Source organism: Mus caroli, chromosome 2, assembly GCF_900094665.2.
Source record: "Mus caroli chromosome 2, CAROLI_EIJ_v1.1, whole genome shotgun sequence".
Classification (NCBI taxonomy): Eukaryota; Metazoa; Chordata; class Mammalia; order Rodentia; family Muridae; genus Mus; species Mus caroli.
In genome coordinates, this window is record NC_034571.1 from 127,455,908 (window position 1) to 127,481,199 (window position 25,292).

Consider the following 25,292-nt stretch of genomic DNA (forward strand, 5'->3'; position numbering starts at 1 on the left):
CTCCTTTTTCACCCCAGTGTACATTATCAGCATATTTTCTCCACCACTTCCTAAAATAAATCTTGGGCAACCCTGTGGACCATTGCAGTCTCCCTTTTCCTGTGTTGATATTAAAGTATTGGTTCATTTAGAAGTGCTTGTGTCTAGTCATATGTGTTCTCTTGGAGTAGCATGAAATTATGAAAGTCACCATGAAGTCAAAATTGTAGTCAGCCTTGACCAACACACCTTAGACATGTGCTAAGGAAGGAGTTGTGGAATCTGAGGACTGGTGCTTGAGGCTATTCATGAGGCTAAGGGTTACTTTCATATCAATTGATATGGGCTTCCAGTACAAAGTAGCACAGATTTTCAATAGAAACTCTCCTCTTGGTTCTTGAGACTAAAAGTGTACAGTTTTAGAAAGCTTATTTTCTTCTCAGAGCCAGAGGGAAAAGTTTGTTCCAGGCCTCTCTTCTTGGCATGGGTAGCTGTTTTCCCCTCTATCTCTTTCAGGTTGTGTCTGTGACCCAGGTTCTTCTTCTTCTTCTAAGGATACTTGGATTAGCACCCACCCTTAAGACTTCTTAACTTAATCATATCTTTAAAGAAACTATCTCCAAATAAGGGCATGCTTAGAGTTCTTCAGCATCTTCCAGGGGAGAAAACACAGATCAGCCTGTAGCCTACCTGAGTCGGGTAAAGAGTAGCTTGCCAACACGGAAAATCTCCAGATGAGATGGACAGAAAAGAAAACTGAGTTTTCTTGCTATTGCCATCAGTGTTTGTAGTTTCACTGTCCCGTAGAAATATATTAGGATCACATGAGATTTTTTATGTGTGTATGGATATATACGTATGTGCATGACCGATACAGGTAGAACCATGGGCACACTAGCAGTCCAGCTTGATCCACTTGGTGAGTTCAAGGCCAAAGACCTGTCTCTCATACAGTAGGGAATGCCTGAGGAATATAACCCGAGGTTGTTATTGCCTTCCTGACTCTCACAGCCTCACTACTGTGGATCTCAAAAGTATAACTCTGGTCCAGCAGAATCATCACCTCTGTTGGCTTATTAGAAGTGTGAATTCCCAGACTCTATCCTACACATAGCAAAAACGTCCCCTCCTTTCTTACTTAGCTCCATGGAATGGGTCCTGCAATCCATTTTAAGAACTCAGTACTTTTGGTGTACCTGCAAATGTCAAAACTATCATCTTATGGAATTACCATGCTATTGATATTGATGAAGAAAGAATAAAAACCAAAACCTTTTGTGTTGGTTAGAATTTTTTTAAAGAGGCGAGATAGATGTTAGACAGATTCTGGAGTCATCTGAAAAGAAAGAACCTCAACTGAGAAAATGCTTGCATTTGATTGGAATGTGGGCAAACCTGTGGGGCATTTTCTTAGTTAAAGATTGTTTTCAGAAAGCCTAGCATATTGTGTGTAGTTGCACCTCTGGGATTGGGGGTCCTGCATTGTATAGCAAAGCAAGTTGAAAGAGCCATGCAGGGAAAGTCCTTAAGCAGCATTCTTTCCTGTCTTCAGCTTCTTTTCCTACTTCTAAGTTCCTGCCTTCAGTTTTTGTCACAGATTTCCCAATAATAGGCTGTAGCCTACAAGCTAAACAAACAAACAAACAAACAAACAAACACCCTTTCCTCTCCAAGTTGCTTTAGGCATTTTATCACAGTGATAGAAAACAAACTATAACAGAAATCTGTTAGTAAACAAACTAAGATCCCCTGTGAGGGTTGGCTCAATTCTAGAGTAGCCAACTGATCTAAGAATCACAGCCCTGGGAGTGAGAGGATGACTGTGTATTTCAGACATCACTCCTAGGCACACATTCTGACAGATAATATGTAGCATCTTGGCTGAGTAGCTACTTTGATATGGAGAGAATACAGAATTTTACAGCTCTGTAGCAAATAAAACTGGAAATGACAATTTGTGTATTTCTGAGTCAGACCAGGCCTTGAATGCCAAGAATGCTGAATTCCAGTTGGTCCTGGAATGTTTGATTATGAAGGAAGGGGGCATGAGGACGAGACAAATGATCACTGACTGAGGACCTGTACCCAAGTATGGGGGCAGGAAGGAGAAAAAATACACTAGAATTGGCAGTATTCAATTGAAGCAAAGGGACTTAATACAAAGAGACCACAATAAAAATTTGATAGACTTTGATCTTTTCACTTTAATGCTTGGTTTTTGTAGATTCTTGCAGAGAATTGTCACCAAGATCTTTTTAATGGGATCTTGTTCATTGCTCTGATAAGAAGAGGAGGTGACATGAAAATGATAATTCATACTTACAGGTTAGTTCACGTTGGTCTGGAAGTTAGGGGACATGCTGTGTGAAGCTCACACCTGTACATTAGTTCTGGTTGGTCAGGAAGCTGGAGCAGGTACTGTGTGGAGCTCGACAGTATTTTCATTTTGCTCACCTTAGGAAGAACAGATGATAGAAGATGGCTGCAAATGCTTCTGTGAGCTGTCAAGTGTGTAATCTCACAGAAGCCTAAAATGTCTTTGAATTATTCCTGCATTTTAAGATCAAATTTTATTTCCAAGTGTCTTCTTTTTTTGACACTTAAAGTTTAAATAATTCTAAAATTTTCCACTCCTTATGAAGTTCTATGCAACTGTGCAATTCTTTTAAATCATTTTTCAAGCTGTAGGTTAAGAATGTGTGGGAAAAGACTGGACAGGTAGCTCAGTGGTTGAGAGCACCGACCGATATTCCAGTTTGGTTTCTGACACTTGCACCTGCACCTGCATAGTTGCTGATAATTGTTGGAACACCAGTCCTAGTATACCCACCATTGTTTTCTGACCTCTGTGAACAATAGATATGCAAGTGGCTCACAGATGTATGTGAAGACTAAACACCCATACACATAAAATAAATACAGTTTTAAAGAAGTGGTCAAAATGAATGCATAAAGAATATCAGAATAAGATAGGATTGTGGTCGCTTCAAAATATTAAATATAGACCTACTACATGAGCCAGAAATTCCTCTGTTCAATATCTACTGAAAATAATTGAAAGTAAAGTCTCAAAGAGATGTCCCTGCTTCTTTGTCTACAGTAACATTATTGACAGCTACCAAAGAAAGTAACCCAAATGTCCACTGAAAGATGAGTAGATAGTCAAACATAGTGCATCTATGATACAGACCCTCAGAGAGAAAGGCTGATCCACAGGCTGTAGCATGAATGTACATGGACAGCATTTTGCAAAAGGAAATAAGCCAGGTGGAAAAGGATCCTTTGTATGCTTTCATTTATAAGTATAACATAGAGTAATCTTTAAGTATAACATAGAGCAATCTTTTTTTTGAGACAGGAAGTAGAATTGTAGTTATTAGAGCTGTGGAAGGTGGGACTAGCACGTGATGTTTAAACTATCGTGGCATTTCTGTTAGGGACGGTGACGTGTTTCTGCCACTGTGGACACTGGTACAGTAATACGCGTGTATGTGTATTTGACTGCAGTGCCACATAGCTGCAAGCTTTATGTTATATCTGTTTTACTTAATAAATGCATGTCAACATAAACCTACATTTAAGCCCATATTTATGTTTATTAGTGTGTGTGTGTTCATGTGCATATGTGTATGCTTGCCAAGATGAATTTGTGGCGATTAGAGAGCAACATTCAGGAGGTGATTCTTAACGTTTTACCTTGCTGAAGCCCAGCGTCTCTCTGGGATAGTACTCTGGGCTAGCTGGCCTGTGAGCCTCTGGCCAACTGTATCTCTGTCTTCAGCCTCGTCATAGGCATGAAGCATTACAGAATTGAGCCTCTGCCTCCAGACTCTTATACATGGGTTCTGGAGATGTGTGAGTTCCCAGGGACACACTCAGCTCCCCAGGCTTGAGAAGCAGGTGCTTTCACATCATGTCCTGGGCCAACATTTTTGTTTTTAAATATTCTAATATGAATAGTAAACATTGTCATGTGTCATGCATTTATTTGTGTAGGTGCTTTACTTAAAATCCATCCTCTTTGATTTTCTCAACCTTCTCAGATACATATCATCAGTACCTCTGCCTTTCTGTCCCTGTCCAGTGCAGAACTAAGGAACGGAATAGGGAGGCATTGGAAACCAGGTGGGCAGCCTCCAGCCCTGGGCTCTTAAAACTCAACTTACAAGGAAATCAGAATTCATTTTACTACTCGGCCTACCATGAAGAAACAATAAAATATTCCAAGGTTCTCTCTGTAAGTTCTCTGTAAGCTTTTACTAAAACTTCTTTAGATTATACAGAGGTTAGGATTTGCTGTAGTTTGGATAAATATGAAAACTTTTTTTTTTTAAGTAGACTCCAGCCAGAGAAGCAGATTGGCTAATTTCAGTTCTTCACCTATTCCTTCTCTTCTCCAAATCTAACCTCCAGTCTCATATCTAGCTCTACAGTAGCCACTTGCTGAGGCTACCCTTGCCCCTGTTCCAAGTCCACTGGATTACAAAGATCTTCTCCTCATAACCCCCCATACATTAAATTGCTTTATCCCAGCCATCAACTCCCTCAGGCAATCCCTAGGAACCTATAGGCCACTCCAGTCAGGGATCCAGTCAACTAACTACGAATCTTCATGTTTCCCTCCATTCCTCCAAATCCTCCATTCTCATCCTTAGCTCTGTAACAAACCATGTGCTGAAGCCTCTCCTCACACTCTGCTCCCATTCCCAGAGGACTATGTAAATTCTGCATAGGGAACACCCTGATTTCCTCCCTCCTGTGACCCCCACCCCCATTCCAGTTGCTAAGTGTCAGCTCCCAATACCTAGAAAGACAATACCTGGAAAGCCCAATACCTAGAGCTCTCAGTGGCCACACTTATCAGGATTCCAGAAGAATTCCCTATAGGACATTACACAGCCAACATACTATCCTGAGAACTAGAGAGGAAATAGAAACCAAGGAACAAAACACCTATCCAAAAAAGACAAGATCAGATATCAATACCTGGAATTACAGTCTTTCCAAACCCAGATACTTAGACACCAGCATAAAACCACAATAACAATATGTCTTCACTGAAGGCTGCAATCCTATCACAGTATGCCCTGAATATTTGAACATAGTTAGAGCACAAAAGGAAAACCTTAAAATGGCCTTTATGAATATGATAGAGGCACTTAAAAAGGAAATGAAGAAATCCATTAAAGGAATCTATACAAGCACAAACAGTGGAAGGAAATGAACAAAACAGCTCAAGACCTGAAAATGTGAATAGAATGAATAAATCCAAACTGAGGGAGGTGTGGAAATGAAAAAAGAAAGTGTGGAAACTAGAACAGGAACCACAGACACAAGATTCACCAAGATGGAAGAGAGACTCTCAGGAATTGGAGACAGGAGAGAAGAAATGGGTATCTCTGTCAAATTAAATGTTAATTTAAAAAATCCTGAAATATCCAGGAAGTGTGACAACATGAAAATGCAAAGTCTATGAATAATGGAAACAACAGAAGGCAAGAAACCCTGGTCAAAAGCACAGAAGATATTTTCAACAAAATCATAGAAAATAAGTTTCCGTAACTTAAAGAAGTAGATGCCTGTCAAGATACAAAAAGCATACAGAACACAAAATATATTTGACCAGAAAAGAAAGCCTTTTCACCATGCAACAGAACAAAAAGAGAATATTAAAAGCTGCAAAGGAGAGCTGGGCTTGGTGGCGCATGCCTTTAATCCCAGCACTTGGGAGACAGAGGCAGGCGGATTTCTGAGTTCGAGGCCAGCCTGGTCTACAAAGTGACTTCCAGGACAGCCAGAGCTACAGTGAAACCCTGTCTCCAAAACCAAACAAACAAAAAACAACAACAAAAAACAAACAAACAAAACCAGACCTATTACAATAACAATTGACTTTTTAATGGGGACTTTATGGAGCACAGATGCCAGTCCAGACTGCTATACCCAGCCAAACTTTCAATCACCATAGATGGAGATAATAAGCATAATGTCTATAAACCTAGCCCTACAGAATGCACTAGAAGGACAACTCCAACATAAAATGGTTAACCACACAGAAGAAAAAAAGAAATAAATGAACCTGATAAGTAAATCAAAAGAGGGGAAACACACACACAAAATCACACACAGACACACCAGAAACAACAACAACATAACAGGAATCAATGGACACTATTCATTGATATCTCTCATACCAATGGTCTTAATTCCACAATAAAAAGACACAGACTAACAGAATAAATGAGAAAAGAGAATATATCTTTCTGCCGCATTCTAGAAACAAACAACATCAAGGCTAAACATCACCTCAAGGTAAAGAGAAGGAAAAAGATATTCCAAGCAAATGAATCTAAGAAGCAAGCTATGGTAGTCATTTTAATGACTGACAAAATAGACTTCAAACCAAAATGATCAGAAGAGATGGGGAAGGATACTACATACTCATCAAAGGAAAGATCAACTAAGAGGTCATTATTAACTCTTAACATCCTAACATCTATTGAACAAACACAAGGACACCTAAGTTCATAAAAGAAACACCACTACAATTTAAATCACATATTAACCCCTCACACACTGACAGTGGGAGATTTCAGTAACCCACTCTTGCCAATAGGTCATCCAGACTAAAACTAAACAGAGATTTTCTGGTGCTAACTGATGTTATAAACCAAATGAACAGGGGTTAGGAATTTAGCTCAGTGGTAGAAAGCAAGGGTCTAGGTTTGGTACTCTGTTATTGAGGGGAAAACTCAACAGACCAACCAGCCAACCAACCAGCCAACCAACCAGCCAACCAACCAGCCAACCAACCAGCCAGCCAACCAGCCAACCAGCCAAACAGCCAAACAGCCAACCAGCCAACCAGCCAACCAGCCAACCAGCCAACCAGCCAACCAGCCAATTAGTCAGCCAGCCAGCCAGCCAACTAACCAACCAAAAAATGGACCTGACATATATTTACAGAGGTTTTTGTTTGTTTGGTTTGGGTACTTTTATTGGTTACTTTATTTATTTTTATTCCAAATGTTGTCCTTCCAGATTTCCCCTCCATAAACACCATATCTCATCTTCCCCAACTCTGCTTCTATGAGGGTGCTCCTCTACTTACCCAACCACCCACTCCTGCTTCACTGCCCTAGCATCTTCCTACACTGGGGCATCGAGCTTCCACCGGACTAAGGTCCTCCCCTCTTATTGATGCCAGATAAGGCCATCCTCTGTTACATATGCATCTGGAGCCATGGGTCCCTCTATGTGTACTCTTCGGTTGGTGGTTTAGTCCCTGGGAGCTCTGGAGGGTCTGGTTGGTTGATACTGTTCTTCTTCCTATGGGGTTGCAAACCCCTTCAGCTCCTTCAATCTTTCCCCTAACTCCTCCATTGGGGTCCCCATGCTCAGTCTGATGGTTGGCTGCGAGCATCCACATCTGAATTGGTCATGCTCTGGCAGAGCCTCTCAAAGGACAGCTATACCAGGCTTCTGTCAGCAAACACTTCTTGGTATCAGAAAAAAATAATTCCATCTTCTCAACAGCTCATGGAACTTTCTCCAAAATTGACCAAATATTAGACACAAACTAATTCTTAGTAGGTACAAGGAAGTTGAAGTAACACCGTTCATGCTATCTCACCATCATGGATTAAAGCTGGACATAAAGAACAGCAGAAATAATAGAGTGTGTACAAACTTGTGGAACTTACTTACTCAATGATAAATGGATCAAGGCAGAAACAATAAAGAAATGAAAGACTTCCAAGAACTGAATGAAAGGAATGTACAACATAAAAAAAACTTATAGACACAACAAAAGTGGTTTTAAGTGGCAAGTTCATAGCACTAAATGCCTACATAGAAAAATGGGGAAAATCTCATACTAGTAACTTAACAGCACACCCGAAAGCTCTAGAACAACAACAGCAAAAATAAATAAATAAATAAATGACACCCGAAAAGGAGTAGATGGCAAGAAATAATCAAATTCAGGACTGAAATCAATAAAATTAAAGCAGTACAAAGAATCAATAAAACAAAGTGTTGGTTCTTTGAGAAACATTGATAAAACTGAAAATGTTATCCAAATTAACTAAAGGCATAGAGAATATCCAAACTACCAAAATTAGAAATGAAAATGGAGACATTAACAACAGACACTGAGAGAATCCAGAGAATCCTAAGGACATACTTTAAAAACCTGAACTCCACCAAATTGGAAAACCTTTAAAAAAAAAGGATAATTTTCTTGTATATGCCACTTAACAAAGTTAAGATCAGATAAGCAATTTAAACACACCTATAACCCCTAATGAAGTAGAAGCATAGAAGCAGTCATTAAAAGTTTCTCAATGTTCCCCAACAAACAACAATACCAAAACCCAACCCATGATTAGATGATTTTAGCACAGAATTCTACTAGACTTGCTAGGAGTTAAATACAGTACTTAAATTATTCCACAAATGGAAACAGGAGGAACGTTGCCCAGTATGTTTTATGAAGCCATAATTATCCTGATAACCATACCTACTAAAGACCCAACACAGAAAGTGAACTACGGATTAATTTCCCTAATGAACTTGGATGCAAATGTTCTCAATAAATTATTTGTGAACAGAATGTAAAAACACATTAAAATATAACCATCATGATCTAGTAGGCTTCATCCTAGAGATGGCATATGTAAATTGGTATATATAATCCACCTTAGAAACAAACTAAAAGGCATAAACCATATGATCATCTCATTAGATGCAGAAAAGACCTTTGACAAAATCCAACACTCCTTCATGATAAACTTCTTGAGATTAGTGATACAATGGACATATCTCAACTCAATAAAGGTAGTTTACAGCAATCCCATAGCCAACTTAAGTGGAGAGAGTAATTCCATTAAAATATGAAATAAGACAAGGTTGTCTACCCTCTCCATATATATTCAGTATCATGCTTGAAGACTTACTAGAGCAATAAGACAACTGAAGGATGAATGGAATACACATTGAAAATGAAGAAGTCCACTATCTTTATTTGGAGATGATATGATAGTATTTATACAATATCCTAAAAATTCTACTGGATAACTCCTTCAGCAAAGTGTTTGTTTCACCAAAGTGTTTAGCTGTATACAAAATTAACTCAGAAAAATCAGTTACGAATATACATATAACAAGTATACAAATATACAAATACACAAATAGCAAATGAACTGATGAATCTAGGAAAGAACACATTTCTTAATGGGCTCAAATAATATGAAACATATTGTTGTAGCTCTAACCAAGCTGAAAAACTTACAAGAATTTTTAAGATGTTGAGAAAGAAATTGAAGATATCAGAAGATGAAAAGATCTTTTATGCTTATGGATAGGATTAATATATATAAACAGCTGTTTTACTAAAAGCAATCTACAGATTTGATGCAATACCCATAAAATTCCAACACAATTCATCCCAGATTTTGAAAGGACTATTCTCAGTTTTATTTGGAAACATTGGGGAGGCAGTAGCTGAGGTGCCTAGCAGTGGGGACATGAGCCTAGCATGTAAGTCCTCTGAGAGTCTCTACCCAGCAGCTGACTGAAACAGATACAGATACCCACAGTCAAACATTAGGCAGAGGTCAGGGACTCTTATGGAAGAGTTAGTGGAAGAATTGAAGGCTTTGAAGGCTATGTGAACCCCAAAGGAGGACCAATAGAATCAACTAACCTGGACCCCTAGGAACTCTCAGAGACTAAGCCACCATCCAAAGAACAGGCTGGAACAAACTGTTTCCCAACAGGGCTGCCTGTCTGGCCTAATCTGGCAAAGGCTTGATGTGATAGGGTATGGGGATGGCCAAGAGGGCCCTTTCCTAATAAGAAAAGGGGAGGGGGTGGGGAAAAGGACTCTGTGAGTGGGTGACCTGGAGGAGGGGGCAGAGTTTAGGATGTAAATAAGTAAATATAACAAAGCAAAACAAGACAAAAATCCCCTAAAAACAAAACCCCATATAGCTGAAAAAATATCCCAACTATTAAAAAAAAAAAGAAACCATGAAATTCTCAGGTAAGTGGAATGAACCAGAAATAAACAGAAACAAAACAAACAACACCAAACAAAAAACAAATAAAATTATGCTGAGTGAGGTATCCTAGAACCAGAAATAGAAATATGTTATTGGCTTATATATAGATATAAGCTTTTAAGTTCGTGATAACCAACCTAAAATCTATAGAACCATCATTACATTTAAAGGATCTAGGGGGAACAGATAGACCTCATTAGGGATGGGAAATAGAATAGGTAGTTATGGAGGCATCATGGGAGTGCTTGCAGTGGGACAAACAAATGGGCATGAAACCAAGGGAGAGAATACAGGGAAGACAACTAAAATTGCAGGCCATCTGAGGGTTAGTATGGAAATATAGTGAAGTTGAACCTTTATATATATATATATATATATATATATATATATATATATAAGATAGTTTAACTAAGGTTGACATATAATGAGGGAGACAAAGCCTCAACTGGCCATCTCATCACTAGGATTGAGTTACATCTAATTGAGTTGGTGGCCAAAAGAGGCTCATGGGAATCCTCAAATAACCCAGGTCGTTGCCAAGACAGCTCTCCACAAACTGAGGGCAAGGTACATTGCTGAAGGCAACACCTACACAACTCATTGTGTTGATTCGAGAAATCTAGCTGATGCTTCCATAGGGCTTTCACCCCCGTGTTCTAACATCTTTAGTACCTCGAGGTAATCTGCACATAACCAAAAGATAAACATAATGCCAATGAATTAATCCAACACAACCTTGGATTAATATTGGTGTCATGTCTGTAAGTCATGCCGGTGCAAGGTTGGCACAAAGCTTGTGTGAAGAACCAATCAAGAAGTGATCTCTGTGAGCTGGAACAATGTCATATCTGACATTGCTTGGGTGACCAAGAACCTGCCTCTAAATAGTACAGGGACTTGGGATAAAATCAGATACTATTTCTTTGTTTTGTTTTTTAAAGTAGAACTTACAATAAAATGTCTTGTCATGGCACTCTGCTATACTCATAGACTGGTGCCTTCCTAAGCCATCATCAGAGAAGTGTCCTCCTTCAGCAGATGGGAAAAAATACAGAGACCCAGAGCAAGATAACAAGCAAGAGTGAGAGACTCTTCAATCTCTCTCTTTGGGTCTCAAGGAACTCTGCAGAAGAGGAGGCAAAAAGAGACTTAAGAACCAGAGAAAATGGAGGACACCAAGAAAATGAGGCCCTGTAAACCGACAAGCCCAACATATGAACTCACAGAGGCGAGGGTCACATGCACAGGGCCTGCGTGCACCTGCACCATATCTTTGGTTTATATTATGCCTTCCAGTTTAGTATTTTTATGGAATTCCTCAGTGTGTGAATGAATGGACCTATTTCTTGTGCCTTCTCTTGTGATCTTTTTCTTCTGGTTGTTTTGTCTATTCCTTTGCGTTAGGTTTTGCCTTACCTTATATTTTATTTTATTAGACTTTACTATTTATCCCTTAGAGTCCCCATGTGTCTTCTAACAAGAAACAGAAACCAAGTGGCTCTAGATGGGATGGGAAGTTGGAGGGGTAGAGGGGGTGGAAACTGTAATCAGGTTATATTATTTAAGAAAAAAATCTTATTTTCAATAAAGGGGAAAAGTGGCTAGTGGGACTTTGTGGGTACAGCTTCTGATGTCACTAGGAGAGACAATCTATTGTTTTGGTTGTGAGCCATTCCTTTAATGACTGGATTATCGCTCCATCTCTAGGAGACATGACCTCACAACAAACTCTCTGATCCTCTGGCTCTTACAATCTTTCCTCCAGTCTTCTGCAATGATCCCTGAACCTTACATATAGGAGGGTTTTGTCGACATATTGATTGGGACTGGGCTGGAGGTCACTCTTTGTTGATTTGTTGTGGTTTTCTGTAATGGTCTCTGTCTGTGGCAAAGAACAGTGTCCTTGAAGACTGGAGAAGTCTACATTTATCTGTGGGTATAAGGACAAATGTTTATACATTGTTAGGGATTGTGCTGGCTTAGTAGATTAGTGCTTGTAGATTCTTCTCCAATAACCATGTTTTCACAAGACCATCCAAATATGAGCTGAACAGGGATGACAAAAATGAATAAACTGGGTGGGAAAAAAGGCCATGAGGCCCCAACACTCTGGAAAGTATTATAGGCAGCTGAGGAGTGTGGGAGTTACTCATCCCCAAAGAGAAACACACTAGTTGGTTGTGTAGTGCCAGACAGTCAGCCCTAACCGTATACATACAAGAAACATATGGACTCAATAGGCTATATTTAGTAATATATATGCATACACAGCAATAACATCTGTAATAACAACTTTGAAAAAAAAGGTTAGACATTGGAAAGGGAGTGGGGCGAGGTATATGGAGAGCTTGGGAGGAAAGTAAGGAAAGGGTGAAATAGTATTATAATTAAATACAGCCTTAAAACAAATAAGCACCACCAACAAAATTGGCAGTGAAGTCACTTCAGTCCTACACAAAGAACTGCAGACAACTAAGGGACTGGGAGAGAGGGAGAGGTAGAAGAGCACGACAGTTACCCAATACCAAATAGTCAGTCCTGAAACTATACATTTGAGTAACATTATTTAGACTAAGCAGTTTATATTTAGGGTTATATATGTTCATGTATATAAACATATGCATGTAACAACAATTAATGAAAAAAGAGTACTTGAATTTGAAATAGAGAAGAGAAGGGAATATGGAGGGCTTGAGAGGAGGAAAGGAAATCATGTCATTATGATCTTAAAAGAGCAATAGAAAAAAATGGAAAACTGTATTTTCAGCCAAGGCCTGAGTAGAGTACTTCAACCCTGAATATGTTCATGTGGGGTGGGGAGATCTCACAGGATAAATAAAGAATGGCGGTGCCCCAATGGCTGCTGAGAGGGGCAGAATTAGTCTTCCCAAGGGATGAGCCCTTTGCTTGGGTATCTAATACCAAGTGGTCAGCCCTGGAACCATATACCCAGAAGTCACACTACATGGACTCAGCAGGTACTGTATGTGTATGTGCACATATGCATAGCAAATCATGGGAAAGAGGCCATGGGCTTGAATCGGGAGAGTCTGGAATGAGGGGACAGGGAAGGAGTTGAAGGAAGGAAAGCAAAAAGCAAATGATGTAGTTTTACTTGAAATTTATAAAACCATATTTGGTGTGTGTGTGTGTGTGTGTGTGTAAGAAGTAAGTTTTTGAATATTACCAGAAAAACAGCACATCTCAACAATGTTTGCTTTTATAGCACAATGCATACAACTGAGCTTCATAGACTCGTGCATTAAATTCAGAGCACTATTTGTCTATGATGTTTTAGATTAGTATGTGGAATTTAAACCTGCAATAATTTCCTATGCACCTTTCCAAGTATTTGAAAGATGGCCTTATTTACTGTTACCTTGGATACAATAATGCCCAAAAGCTATGCTTACTCTCTTTGGTACAATTAAAAATCATTTATGGAGCAAATGTAATTTAAAATATTATCCTCAAGCATGGATTTTAATTAACCTTAATTATATGAAATATGTGATGATAGCTAGTGTTAACATTATTTGGAAATCTAAATATAGATTTCTAACAGAAAGTATGCCAGTGTCTTGAAAATTGTGTCTTAATAAATGCATGCATTACTATCTTCCTTTTCCAGTTAAATAGAGATGTTCTTCTTATTGCTTAACTCTGTCAGTTCTGTGTCTGATACCCTTTTGGTATATGTACGTGCATACGATGATCTGTGTGCAAGGGTTTGCATGTCCTATGGTGCATGTGTGGAGATCAGAGGACAGCACTGGAAAGTCCTAACTTTCTACTATCTTTGGAACAACATCTTTTTATTGTTTACCAATGTTTATACCAGGCTTGCTAGCCCAGGAGTTTCTGGGGATTTTCTTGTCTGTACCTCACATATTGCCTTAAGGATGCTAGCATTAAACTGTCTATTACCATACTTGCCTTCATGTAGGTTCTAGGGATTTGAACCCAGGTCCTGATGTTTGTGTAGGAATGAGCCATTGCTTCAGCTGTCTGATTAATAATTCTATGAAGTTTAAAATGACTGTCTACTTTGCTTTAAACTTTTCTTAATAATTGATAACATTGAAGAGTCACTTAAGAGTTGTTGGTTCTTAGAAACTTCCCAAAGGGGCATGAATTGATGTGCATGTTTTCTTTCCTTTTCCAGGACTCCACTATTGTTACTCCAATTATTTTGAGGACTGATCCTCAGGGATTTTTCTTTTACTGGACAGACCAGAATAAGGTAAGAGATAAGATGTCTTTCTTACATTATCCTGTTGGTCTCTTACATAGTATTTGTTTACCTTATGTATGTCTTTCCATTTCACAGATGAACTTTTGCAGTATTATTTATTGATTCTACTTTCAGAGACTCAGGCTAAGGGCCTTAGGACTTTTCAAAGATGCTTGTGTGAAATGCTGGAGTCACTAGATCCTAAAATAATTATTATTGTTTTTCTGTTGGACTAGTGGATTGAATTTGGTGGTGAACATGATTTTGGACCTTCATCGATTTAAATCCCTTTCAGTGCAGAATGAAGAAAGTCAATGAGAAAATTCTCTATGACTTTAATGACCAAAGGTTGAACAGTCAGTCCTTCTCAATTCTCTCTGTGCTATAATTAACAGTTCTCCCAGTAGTAATCTGATATGGCCCTGATAATTTATTAATGTTTGTGATGGCAAATTGTGGTTGTCAATTTGTCACATCTGGAGAGAGGGAACCTCAGATGAGGAATTGTCTCCTTCATTGTAGACATATATATGGGATACTTATGACTTACAATTGATGTAGGAGAGTCAGGCCTGCTGTGGGCAGTACCATTCCTTGGCAAGTGGGCAGGCCTATAAGAAAGGTAGTCGAACATGAACCTGGGATCAAGCTAGTGTATAGTGTTTCTCTGTGGACTCTGCTTTAGTTTCTGATTCCAGGTTTCTTCCTTGAGTTCCTGCCTGGGTTATACTTTGTTATATATTGTAAACCATAAGCCAAATAAGCCATCACCCAAGCTGCTTTTGATCCTGTTTATCACAGCAACAGAGAGTAAAACTGGAACAGTGTTAAAAAATTAAAGCTACTTTTTTATTGAGTTTTCAAGAAACTTCCCACATTTAGGTTTCTGCCCACAATACTAAGAATTCAGTAGCTCAATTCTTATAAAGCCAGTTGAAGATCCTTTACTGAATTATTAAAAACTGTCTGCAGACCATAGGATTTACTTGAGGTTTAATGGGAAGTTAGACAAGAATATTCCTTAGAAGTGGTTATGTTTTCAAGAGTCGCTGGCACCTAAGAGGCCCAGCACATAGAATATTTTCATCCTCCAATTTCTGACATCTGAAGAGGTAATTTGTTGTCATTGTTTTGAGAGCACAGAATACATTTAGAAGCCAATAGGGAAGCAATACTAATAGAATAGTATTAGAACAGATAGGGGCTCACCAATTACTGTACAGTGTGGTTCAAATATTAGTTTTGAAACCCATGTTATGTAACTGTGGGCTTTTCTACCCACTCCCTAGTTCCCAAAATAATGACTCTGATGCTTATTATTTATGAATAAATGTCCAGGCTACAAGCTTTTGCTCTATCTCTGAATAGCTTGCCATTTAATTAACCCATTCATTCTGTTCTGTGAGTGTCATGTGGCTGGTAACCTCGTCTCAGTTTTATATGTCTGTCTCCTCAGAGTTTGGGGCAAATTTGTTTCCACACCAGACTCTTATCTCCGAGTTCCTCTCTCCCTCCCAGAATTCCCACCTCCTATTGGCCTCAGATAACAGGCTATTAGCTTTCTATTGACAGGTGATATTTCCATACAGTACACAAGAGATTCTCCCTTGGGTAATTAATCTTAGGCCTTGTCTTGGCAGCCCTTCACACTTGTGTGTACATGTTGTAACTCCTCAGAATTGTGGGTCCTCTCAGGAACTTTTCTATGCTGAAAAATTATTATCTGGCCTTCAGGTCAACCCTGAATGGGCCAGCTCACCGTCTCATCTTAAAAAGCAAACTCTATTGTAATGGTGCGTGGAGTATATCTAACCATGATGTGTGTTTGTTCTGGAAGCGTCTATTACCATAGATATGGAAGGAAACTATAGAATTTACACCCGGGTCAGGAATTATATGTGGGTAAGATCTCATATTTAGTGTTCATGTTTGTTACTGGGTGTGTTAATCACATTGTCTTCAATATTCTGTTTGGTTTCCTGTTGTTATATGTAAAACAATGGCTTAAAAGGTTTTTTTTTTTTTCACTCCTAAGAACTATTTCTGGAACAGTCACAGCTATATTTGTGAAAGATTTATTTATAATGCCTAGAGCATTTCTAAAGGTTGGGTACTTGTACAAGAGACCAAACTGTCAGTTTGATTTTTTCAACTTGTAAATCAAATTTCCATAAAAGCACCAGAAGATATTTTGGGGATTTTAAATAATTCACAGCAACTCAGTTAAGCTTCTCTGGAAGACTAATCATAAACATTTCTTTGCTTAAAGAGGAGAAGGGGACCAAAGGCTCTTTGATGGATCTCTATTGTTTTGAGAGATCAGTGTTTTGATCCTGTGTGTATGTGTGTGTGTGTGTATAGATATAGACACACATACATATACATGTATACATAATATATATGTGTATATATGTATATAGATGTATAATATTTTCAGTGGAGAAAATGGCTTTAAGTGTTTTATACTAGCCTTTCCTTCTTGGTCATATAACTGATGAGAGCAAATAATGGTGGGAAGGGGGGAGTGATTGTTTCTTTATTGCTTTTCCTCTTATGGATATTAATCTTAGTCAAGAAATGGTAAATTTACTCTAACTTCTTAGATCTTTTAGTCATTCCTCAGTCATTTATCTATTCAGGGCTTTAGTTTTTAGTCAATGGTCATATATTTTAGACTTGAACAGATGAGAGGATTCAAGAAAATAATAATAAAAGAAACTTACCACATTTTCAAGTTTGTCATTTTCTTTCTGGCTTTAAGCCCAGTCTTGGAACCAGATCAAGTGATGTATCCACTTTTTGGTCTTGGACGACTGTAAACAATGCATTAGAATCCATGCAGGCTGGACAAACTGTGCACACAAACAGAGGGCAGCATGCCAGCATTTTAGTGGAGGTTGTGCATGGGCTTCTTTAAACGAACAGGGCTGAGTGGTGCAAGCACATGCTCCGTGCAGGACCCCTTGTTCAAAGTAGTTTGTTTTCCTGGTGGTTAGTATTCGGAACCCGCCCTCTGGGTTATAGAGACCTCAGAGAGCACAATGTAATTCTTTCAAGGTTACCATTTGAGTTTCCACATTTGTTTTCCGTGTTTGGGGAGCTTACAGTGGTATTTAATATAAGACGCCTCGTCTTTCTGAGCTGCCCCTCAGCATGCTCTGCCTTTGATGCATGAAGCTCTTGTGGAAGCTCCTTGATGAGTAATTGCTGGAAACTTCCTGTACTCACAGGTAAGACGAGTGGTTAGAGAGCCACTCAAAAGAGCTTTGTTGTCAGAGCTTGGCTCATCTGGCTCTGAAAGGAGCCTTTCCCATTCGTGGTGTCTAACGTATGTCCATTTCCGGGCATGGCTGTATCCTGCCTTGCACTTGCCCTGATTTCAAGCTGCTGGCTTCCTCTCTGTAGACCATGCAGTGCTGCCTCACCAACTGCTGCCTTGAATTGTCACCGTAGAAATGATAGGTGACAAAGAAGACAGACAGCACAGATGAGAGACTTCAGAATTCAACACCAGAACTGGCAAGTCCCTTTTAGAGAGCTGAAATGTGTGTAGCGAAACACTGGCAGGATGTTTGGGTTGGTGCAAGCAGATGAACGTGAATATCACTTTTAGAGATAAATGTTCATACTTTTGTTCTGTTGCTGGACTTATTTTGACAATTTTTCTACTGACTGTTGGTTCTGTAAAGAATATTGAATATAATTAGCAAAAATGAGTTACTGAATATGATTATTTTATTTTAAGCATAGTGGCTTTTCTGGTATAAGTGTGGAGTATGTAAGAAGGATGCATTTATTTATAAGTCATGGGTGAGAAGAAGTTCTTCTCCATCCCAAGTGCCAAAAAGGTTGCCTTCATTAGACTATGCCACATGGATACCAGAAGCCGTAGCAGGGAGTGCTAGCCAAGGAATCCAAGTCTCTATGAGGATCTGAGACAAGGCTCAACATAGAGGAACTCACAAACTCCTGCCCAAATGTGATAGGAGGAGAACATTGTCTTGCAGTTTCAAGCCCTGTTTCTGTGCCAAGTTTTCTGTAAAAATAAAACCAGTTTAGTTCAGATCTAAGAAGCTCAAGAAACTTCAATAAATCCTTCCTTCTTTCCCTAATCGAAGAGCCCTGGGGAAAGGAAGACAAGTATATAAGATTGAAAATGGAATGAGAGGGAAAACAATTTGTTTGGTGAAGGACTCTGTACCACTATATTTTGATACAGATATTTTAAACTGCAGATAATACATAGTTTCCTTCTAGTAAGATATTAAAGCAGTATAAATATCTTCAACATTATTTGATAATCCCAATCCTAGTGCATTCTCTGTCTCTTTCTCTCTCTCTGTCTCTCTGTCTCTGTCTCTGCCTCTCTGTCTCTCTGTCTCTGTCTCTGTCTGTCTCTCTGTCTCTGCCTCTCTGTCTCTGCCTCTCTGTCTCTGTCTCTGCCTCTCTGTCTCTCTGTTTCTCTCTATCTCTCTCTCTGTCTCTCTGTCTCTCTCTGTCTCTCTGTCTCTGTCTCTGTCTGTCTGTCTGTCTCTCTCTCTCTCTCTCTCTCTCTCTCTCTCTCTCTCTCTCTCTCTCTCTGTATGTGTGTGTGTGTTTTCCATCCAGGAGTAGGTACCATCTTTATGGTTTATTTCTGGGTTTCTTTTATGAATCTGAAGCACATAACTATGTAAATTTTGCATTTTGTTTTGTTTGAATCCAATTGTATCTTGTTATTATGTCATTCCTGATATTTTAAACACTGTCTTTGACTTCTCTGAATGTTACAGATGTTCATGTATGAACCTACCCCATTCTTTTAACTTGTACTGATGTGTCCTCATATTGGTTTGCAAACTTTTATTTAATGATAATGAAGTTTCCATTGAAGGATTCTTGGTGTTTCTATCTAACTTGGGGCAGCACCAAACCTCCTACAACAGAGTAATGGCCAGCCTGATGTTCTGTCTTTGGGCATACATGTTACAGATTCTCTAAGGGAAATACAAGTACCATTGCTGTGTGAAAGCCACACATGACTTTAATTTTAGTCTTTGGCTGTACCTACATAATGTTATGTGAGAGAAACTGTTCCTATGCCTCAGTCAACACTGTTAGGAAACATTCAACTTTTGCCTGACTGGTGCAACTGTTGTATCTATCTATGTTTTAATCTGCCCTAACTGATTTGCCAGGAAACTGAGCATCTTTCCGGTCATTATTGGCCATTTCTGTTCTGGGTTATTTACCACATCCCCTGCTCTTGTGTTGATACTTTGTGGGTTCTAGCTGCAGAGTGAATCTTGAAAATAAATTCTTCTGTCTGTGGCTTGTCTTGAATTCCCCAGCATCTAACTCATGCATGGCGAAAGATGGCTTGAAATCTGAAAGTCTGATGGAGTCACATTTCAACTTTTGTTTCTTTTTTTTTTCCTGACTCATCATCCTTATTGCTATCATTACTGTTAATTGAGGTTTGGAGCCCACATGTAATGGATACTGATGAATGGCATGAGATGGGGTTCATAATTTGATTTCTTCTAGTAGGTTTTCCTGTGAGTTGGTGGTTCCCTACACTTTCTAGTCGTACCCAGTAGGGTAGCACCCTATAGCACCATTTGCTGTGGGATCTTCTTTTTGGTGTAGAGGTTGAGGGTCCATGGGACTGCAAAGGCCTTGTACTGACCCAATGCTCCATTGTCTCACCTGACTTGAATAGCTTGAAGTGTCTGTGCCTGTGGCCTTCGTGGTTGTCACTACCTACTTTATTCCTAGTTACCTTCTGCCTTGGGCACTTTCTGGTTGAGCAGGCACCACCCCTTCTGTTTGCATGTAATTTAGATTACAGGCATACATTCCTACTTTTATGTTCACTCATTTCTGGGGAGCAGCATAGGAAGGATTGACTCTGCTCCCTGATCCATCTGCCACTCTCTCCTCCTCTAGGACTTTGTGTGAGGCAGCCTATGGGCCCCTCGGCCAGAGTGCTGATGTCTGATGTTTCTGTAAATGTCAGCGGTAGATACCCTTCTCTTGTAATCTGAGATTTCTATACAGAGTTCAAATGAAAAGTTTAAAAGTTAAATATTTACATAAGCCACGGTGATATTTTTAAAACAGAAGTCCAGAGCTAAGAAATATTTTGGATGATGAATCATAAACCTCACAAAAAAGAATCATGTGATTTCCTATGAAAAAACCATTCTGGCTTCCATAAAGAATGGTGGGCCCATGCTTTAAGATGAGCGACTTGGCAGTGGGCTTCCTCTTTGGGGGACACATGACTAGTGCATTCCAGGAACATCATTTCTGATCTTTCTTTCCTGTAGTACCCCAGAACTGACAGCGTGCTTGAACATAAAGATGCAATTACAAGTTAAGGTTGAGGGTTGCGCACTTCCGTTGACTTTCCAAAGAGGCTGAAAGAATAAATGACGTCACTTTAGCATCCAGCACAACTGATGTGGTGCAGCGTTGTCAGTGCAGCCACTCTTCCTGGGCTACTGCAGACTGAATGATATCATTGCTTTTCTCCCTCCCTGCTCTGCCTTCCCATCTCCACTGTCAGTGAGACAGATGGAAGCAGTTCCACAGGTGCCACCTGCTCCTTGCCTCTCCATAGGACCCTCAGCTGTGTTCTAGTGTCCACCCAGCATCTGAAACTTTTTGCTTTTTATCTCCAGCTGTTAGAAATCACTTCGCATCCAGTGTAGTTTGGTCTTAGGGTCTGGTGAGTAACATCCACCCTCACCAATGAGATCTGATGGGTACATATCATATCAATACCAGCTCTTTAGGCTGGAAAACTGAGAGGGGCATGCTGGGTGTTAATTCTTAAAGTGCTCCTGTAGAATGAAGTCCACTCACTTCATTGATAACTGGTTTGAAAAAAATATGGCTTTCTTCTCTTTATATCTCCCTTTCTCACCCCTGCTGAATCCTAGAACCACTTCTAAAGTCATCTGTTTTCACTGTAATCTTTGTTTGGGGTTGTCTTGTTATGTATATGTAATACTGAATAGGTTAGTGTAGATGCCTCCTGAATCAGCATGATAAACCTATAAGAATACCTATTCTTTCATTAAGAGCCACTACTTTAAGCCAGGGCTGGTTTCCCTGAAACAGAACTAATTTATATAGTCATGGCAGATGTGCTTGCCTTCGGGTTCAGTGTCTGATGTCTTATGTTTAATAAGTCACCTCAGGTCTTAGATGACTATCTGTCTAGGCCCTGCTTTGTTCATCTGTAAAAAAGTATTGCTAAGTTAGGATAAGGATGAAGGTTCACTGTAAACAATAACACCATGCCTACTTCTTTGTGAATACCCAGTCCTTTGTGGTGACTTTTGTTATAAACAATCTCTGACTACCCAGTTGTTCTTAATGCATTGTTAGAGGCCGTAAAAGTGCGGCTTTGAAAGCCAAGTGACCATTTATGTATGTTTGCATTTTTATTCCCGTTTTTCTTCTTGCTAAAAGTGACCTGCTTTCTATTCAGGATTATTGTGCTCTTTTGATCTAGAGCACTGAAGCTTGGGGCTTGTTGGGCAAACAAGATGTTTGTTTATGTATTTCATAATGTTTTGGGAACAGAGCCATGGAAGGCGAAAGAAGGGATTTATTGCCAGAAAGGCATTTCCTCTGAGGATATTCACTAATAAATACTCCATTACAGGTGAAAGTTTTTTAGACCATAGAGGATTTGAAGCATCTTATGGAATACGCTTTAAGATGTTTTAAAGGTCTTTGATAAGAGAAAATGGTATTATTATCCTCTAGGAGACTCAGATGCTGCACAGTTGCCTGTGTCTTTTCCCTAAGATAATCATTTTGGGATTATCACAGTTATACTGGTACCAGGCGTTGTTTCTTACCCACACCGATTTGATCCTTAGAAGTTAGGATTCTAGTGTTTCTGAGCACAAGCAAAGCACTATGGGATTGCTAGGAACAGGCATTTGTCTTGCTCATCAGTTGAATTTCTCATTAGGTTCCATTTCTGTCAACACTGTCTTTTCACTGCCAGGAATTCCCTTTGGTTTTCATTACAATAAATGCTGGCTAGTGCAGGGGAGCCAGGTGTGAGTGAGCCTTAGTGTTTGTAGACACAACTTAAGTGTATATATTATTAGAATGGAGTTTTTCATGTATCCTTGGTGGCTGGTGATTCATGACATTTTGGTAGAATTTCTGATCAAGTACAGTTTCTTGAAGTGTATTTTAACATCACTGTAGTTATGGTGAAATGTCATCCTACCAGTTTCTTTGTTGTTTCGCCATCACTGTGTGGGAGCAGCAATAGCAACATACATGTCTTAGAAATGGAATGGGCTATTTCCCACACTATGAAGCTATTAGGAGGGACTTCAGTCCTTTCTGGTAGAAACATGATTTGAGCTGTGGAATTGGAAGAATGTGTGGAGGAAATAAATTTGTATGTTGTTTATAGTTTTAGTTCCTTTTATGCAGATAGCCATTGACCTTATTGTGCCAGCTTGCTTGAGCCACAGATGTCTCAGAGACAGTGAATGGTCTTGGTTCTTTCATGGTTCATTTTCTTGCCAAGGCAACTTGTTTGACCCTACACATGGGCTTCTACCAAGCTCTCTCTATACTTAATAAACAGGACACACTTCTCTTTGTATTTTGGTGAAACTAAATTTAGATCCTCATTTTGAAAGCATTTATCACCACACAAACAAGATCAAAGAAAGTAACGTAACTGTTTGGTTCCATATGTCATATTTTATTATTGTTTCTTTTATTTAAATAATTTAAAAAGGGAAAAATGCAATATTTGAGCAGTTTATTGAGAAGCTGTTATCCACATACAAATTCAAGTCTGGGGAAATGTTTCTTCTTAGTATGTTTATTTTCTTGTATCTTTAGTGTTAGTCTTACCAGTAGCATCACTAACAACAAACACACCTGTGATATTTTCCATATGCGATATAATAAAGAAAAAGAGAGGAGAGGTATACATACAGTATATAAATTTATTGTTTATATTGTTATATATTTAAATAAATATACAGCATAATAGTAAATGTTTATGGCATATAGAGAGTGCATATTGTGCTCCAGTGAGCTTTTATGATATGCATATATGCACAAATACATACATATACTATGTACTGCACTATACATATACTACTATATAATGTATCATTATGTGTTCTAGTATATATTGTGATGTTTGTACATTATAAATAAAACATGTACCATATATATACTACTATACAATATATTATTTCATGTAATATAGTGTTTGTATATTATACACAAACATCTTATATATAATATATATTGTTTAGATATATTAATATAAAAACTTTACAAACTATATCACTGTGCTATAATAATGTGTAACTGTGTAATCATGCCCATAAGCCTGTGAAGGTCAGTGCTATAATTATCATCATTTATAAGCAAGTCAATTTAAGTGCACTCTGAAGTAATGTACTGACCTTTGGTTATGTGGTTGACCCATGTCAGAAATAGAATCATGCCAGGGCCGTCTGGCCATATGGCCTAGATTTTAACATTTTATATCTTCAAGAAGCCGATTAATGTGTTAGATTGTTTATCTGTGGGACTTTTCTCCTCAGATTTGTTTGAATAAGGAGTCTTCATAGGCAGAATACGTTTTCCAAGAAGAAGCAGCGTATGAAGAAGGATGCCCAGCCTGGGCTGCCCAGTAGACATCGCTGGAGAAGCTGCAAATAGTGCTTTGCTTTCTCCACACCCCTCCCCTAACACAACAATTCTGCTCTACTGGGCTGCTACGTGGGGTGAACTTTATGTTTTAAACTCTCCTCATTTATTTGTATCATGCAGCCCAGGTGAGCATCACCAAGGAATTCATGAATCTTAGAGGCTGCCTACACGTGGTATGGCAGCCTGTGCCATGATCTTTTTTTCATCAGGAACAACACCCGCCATGAACAATCACCCATAGTTCTGACACAGTTCTGAATTATTTGAATATGATTGGATGATATTCCTTAAACGGTATCTAGTAAGGTAGGAAATTACTGGCAGTTGTAGAATGTTTCTTAATATTCAAGATGGAACCAGAATAGCACTTCTTGTTATAGTTTTAATTAATTAAAATATGTTAGCTTCCCACTCCCCAAAATGTGCAGGTGTTCATTGCTTACCAAATGTCCCCATCTAAGCCTGCCTGTCCTCCTCTGTGTCCATCAGTTAGCTTCTCCATTAGGTAAAGGGACATAATTAAATTAGCTGCCCCTTTGAAGAAGGGAATGTGTATTAAGAGTGGCTTTAAAGAGCTTAGGCTGCAACAGTGACAGAGTATGTCTTAGCATCCTCAAGGCTCTGGTCAATATTTAGCATACCGAAACCAAATCAAATCAAACTAAACCAAGCCAAACTAAACCAAACCAAATCATCAAAACAAGTTTCAAAATAAAACAGCCAAAAGAAAAGATAACTCCAAACCTATATGATTATTTAATTTATAACTAAAGTTTTATCTACAAATACCAAGAGCATCTTATTAAGTTGCAGCATTGTATCATTTCTTGTCCGTTTATAAGAATTTTCCCTTTCTTTCCATATACACCCAACCAGGGAAACCATGGAAAGTCAGGTATTTTCACGTGTGATAGGAAGCCTGCCTTTTAGTCATCTTTAGATGGTACCCATGGGAGAAGCAAAATTCACATTTCTCTCGTAGGGATTCTTTGTTTCCATTCTGCCTTCTGCAAGGGTTGTTACCAGAATGAGAGTGATTTTGCATGAGGTTTCTGTCCAGCACGGTGCAGAACTCTGCTTTGGGTCTGAGGTCTGGAAATGGCATTGTGCTGTGGCAGGCAGTGCACCTGTGTGAAATGAAGGCGTCAATGAAAAGTTTTATGAGGCAGAACTAGTTGCTATACTAAGAAGCTAATGACTGTGCTGCTATACATAATGGATTCTATTTTTAGACGAACATTTGTTCCTCTTGCATGGCTTCATTATGCAAGAGGACAGCAGCTTCAGCACTATATTTTGAATACTGAGATATTAGA

General features: G+C 38.9%; 1 protein-coding gene across 2 annotated transcripts in view; it reads left to right on the forward strand.

The window, feature by feature from the left end:
* The window catches only part of Plcb1 (phospholipase C beta 1), a 673,173-nt gene that overhangs the window by 12,110 nt on the left and 635,771 nt on the right, over positions 1-25,292 (forward strand). For both annotated transcript variants that reach the window (XM_021181191.2, XM_029472272.1), the window contains exon 2: positions 14,209-14,286. In XM_021181191.2, the coding sequence (XP_021036850.1) occupies positions 14,209-14,286 (78 nt within the window). The remainder of the gene's footprint in view (positions 1-14,208; positions 14,287-25,292) is intronic.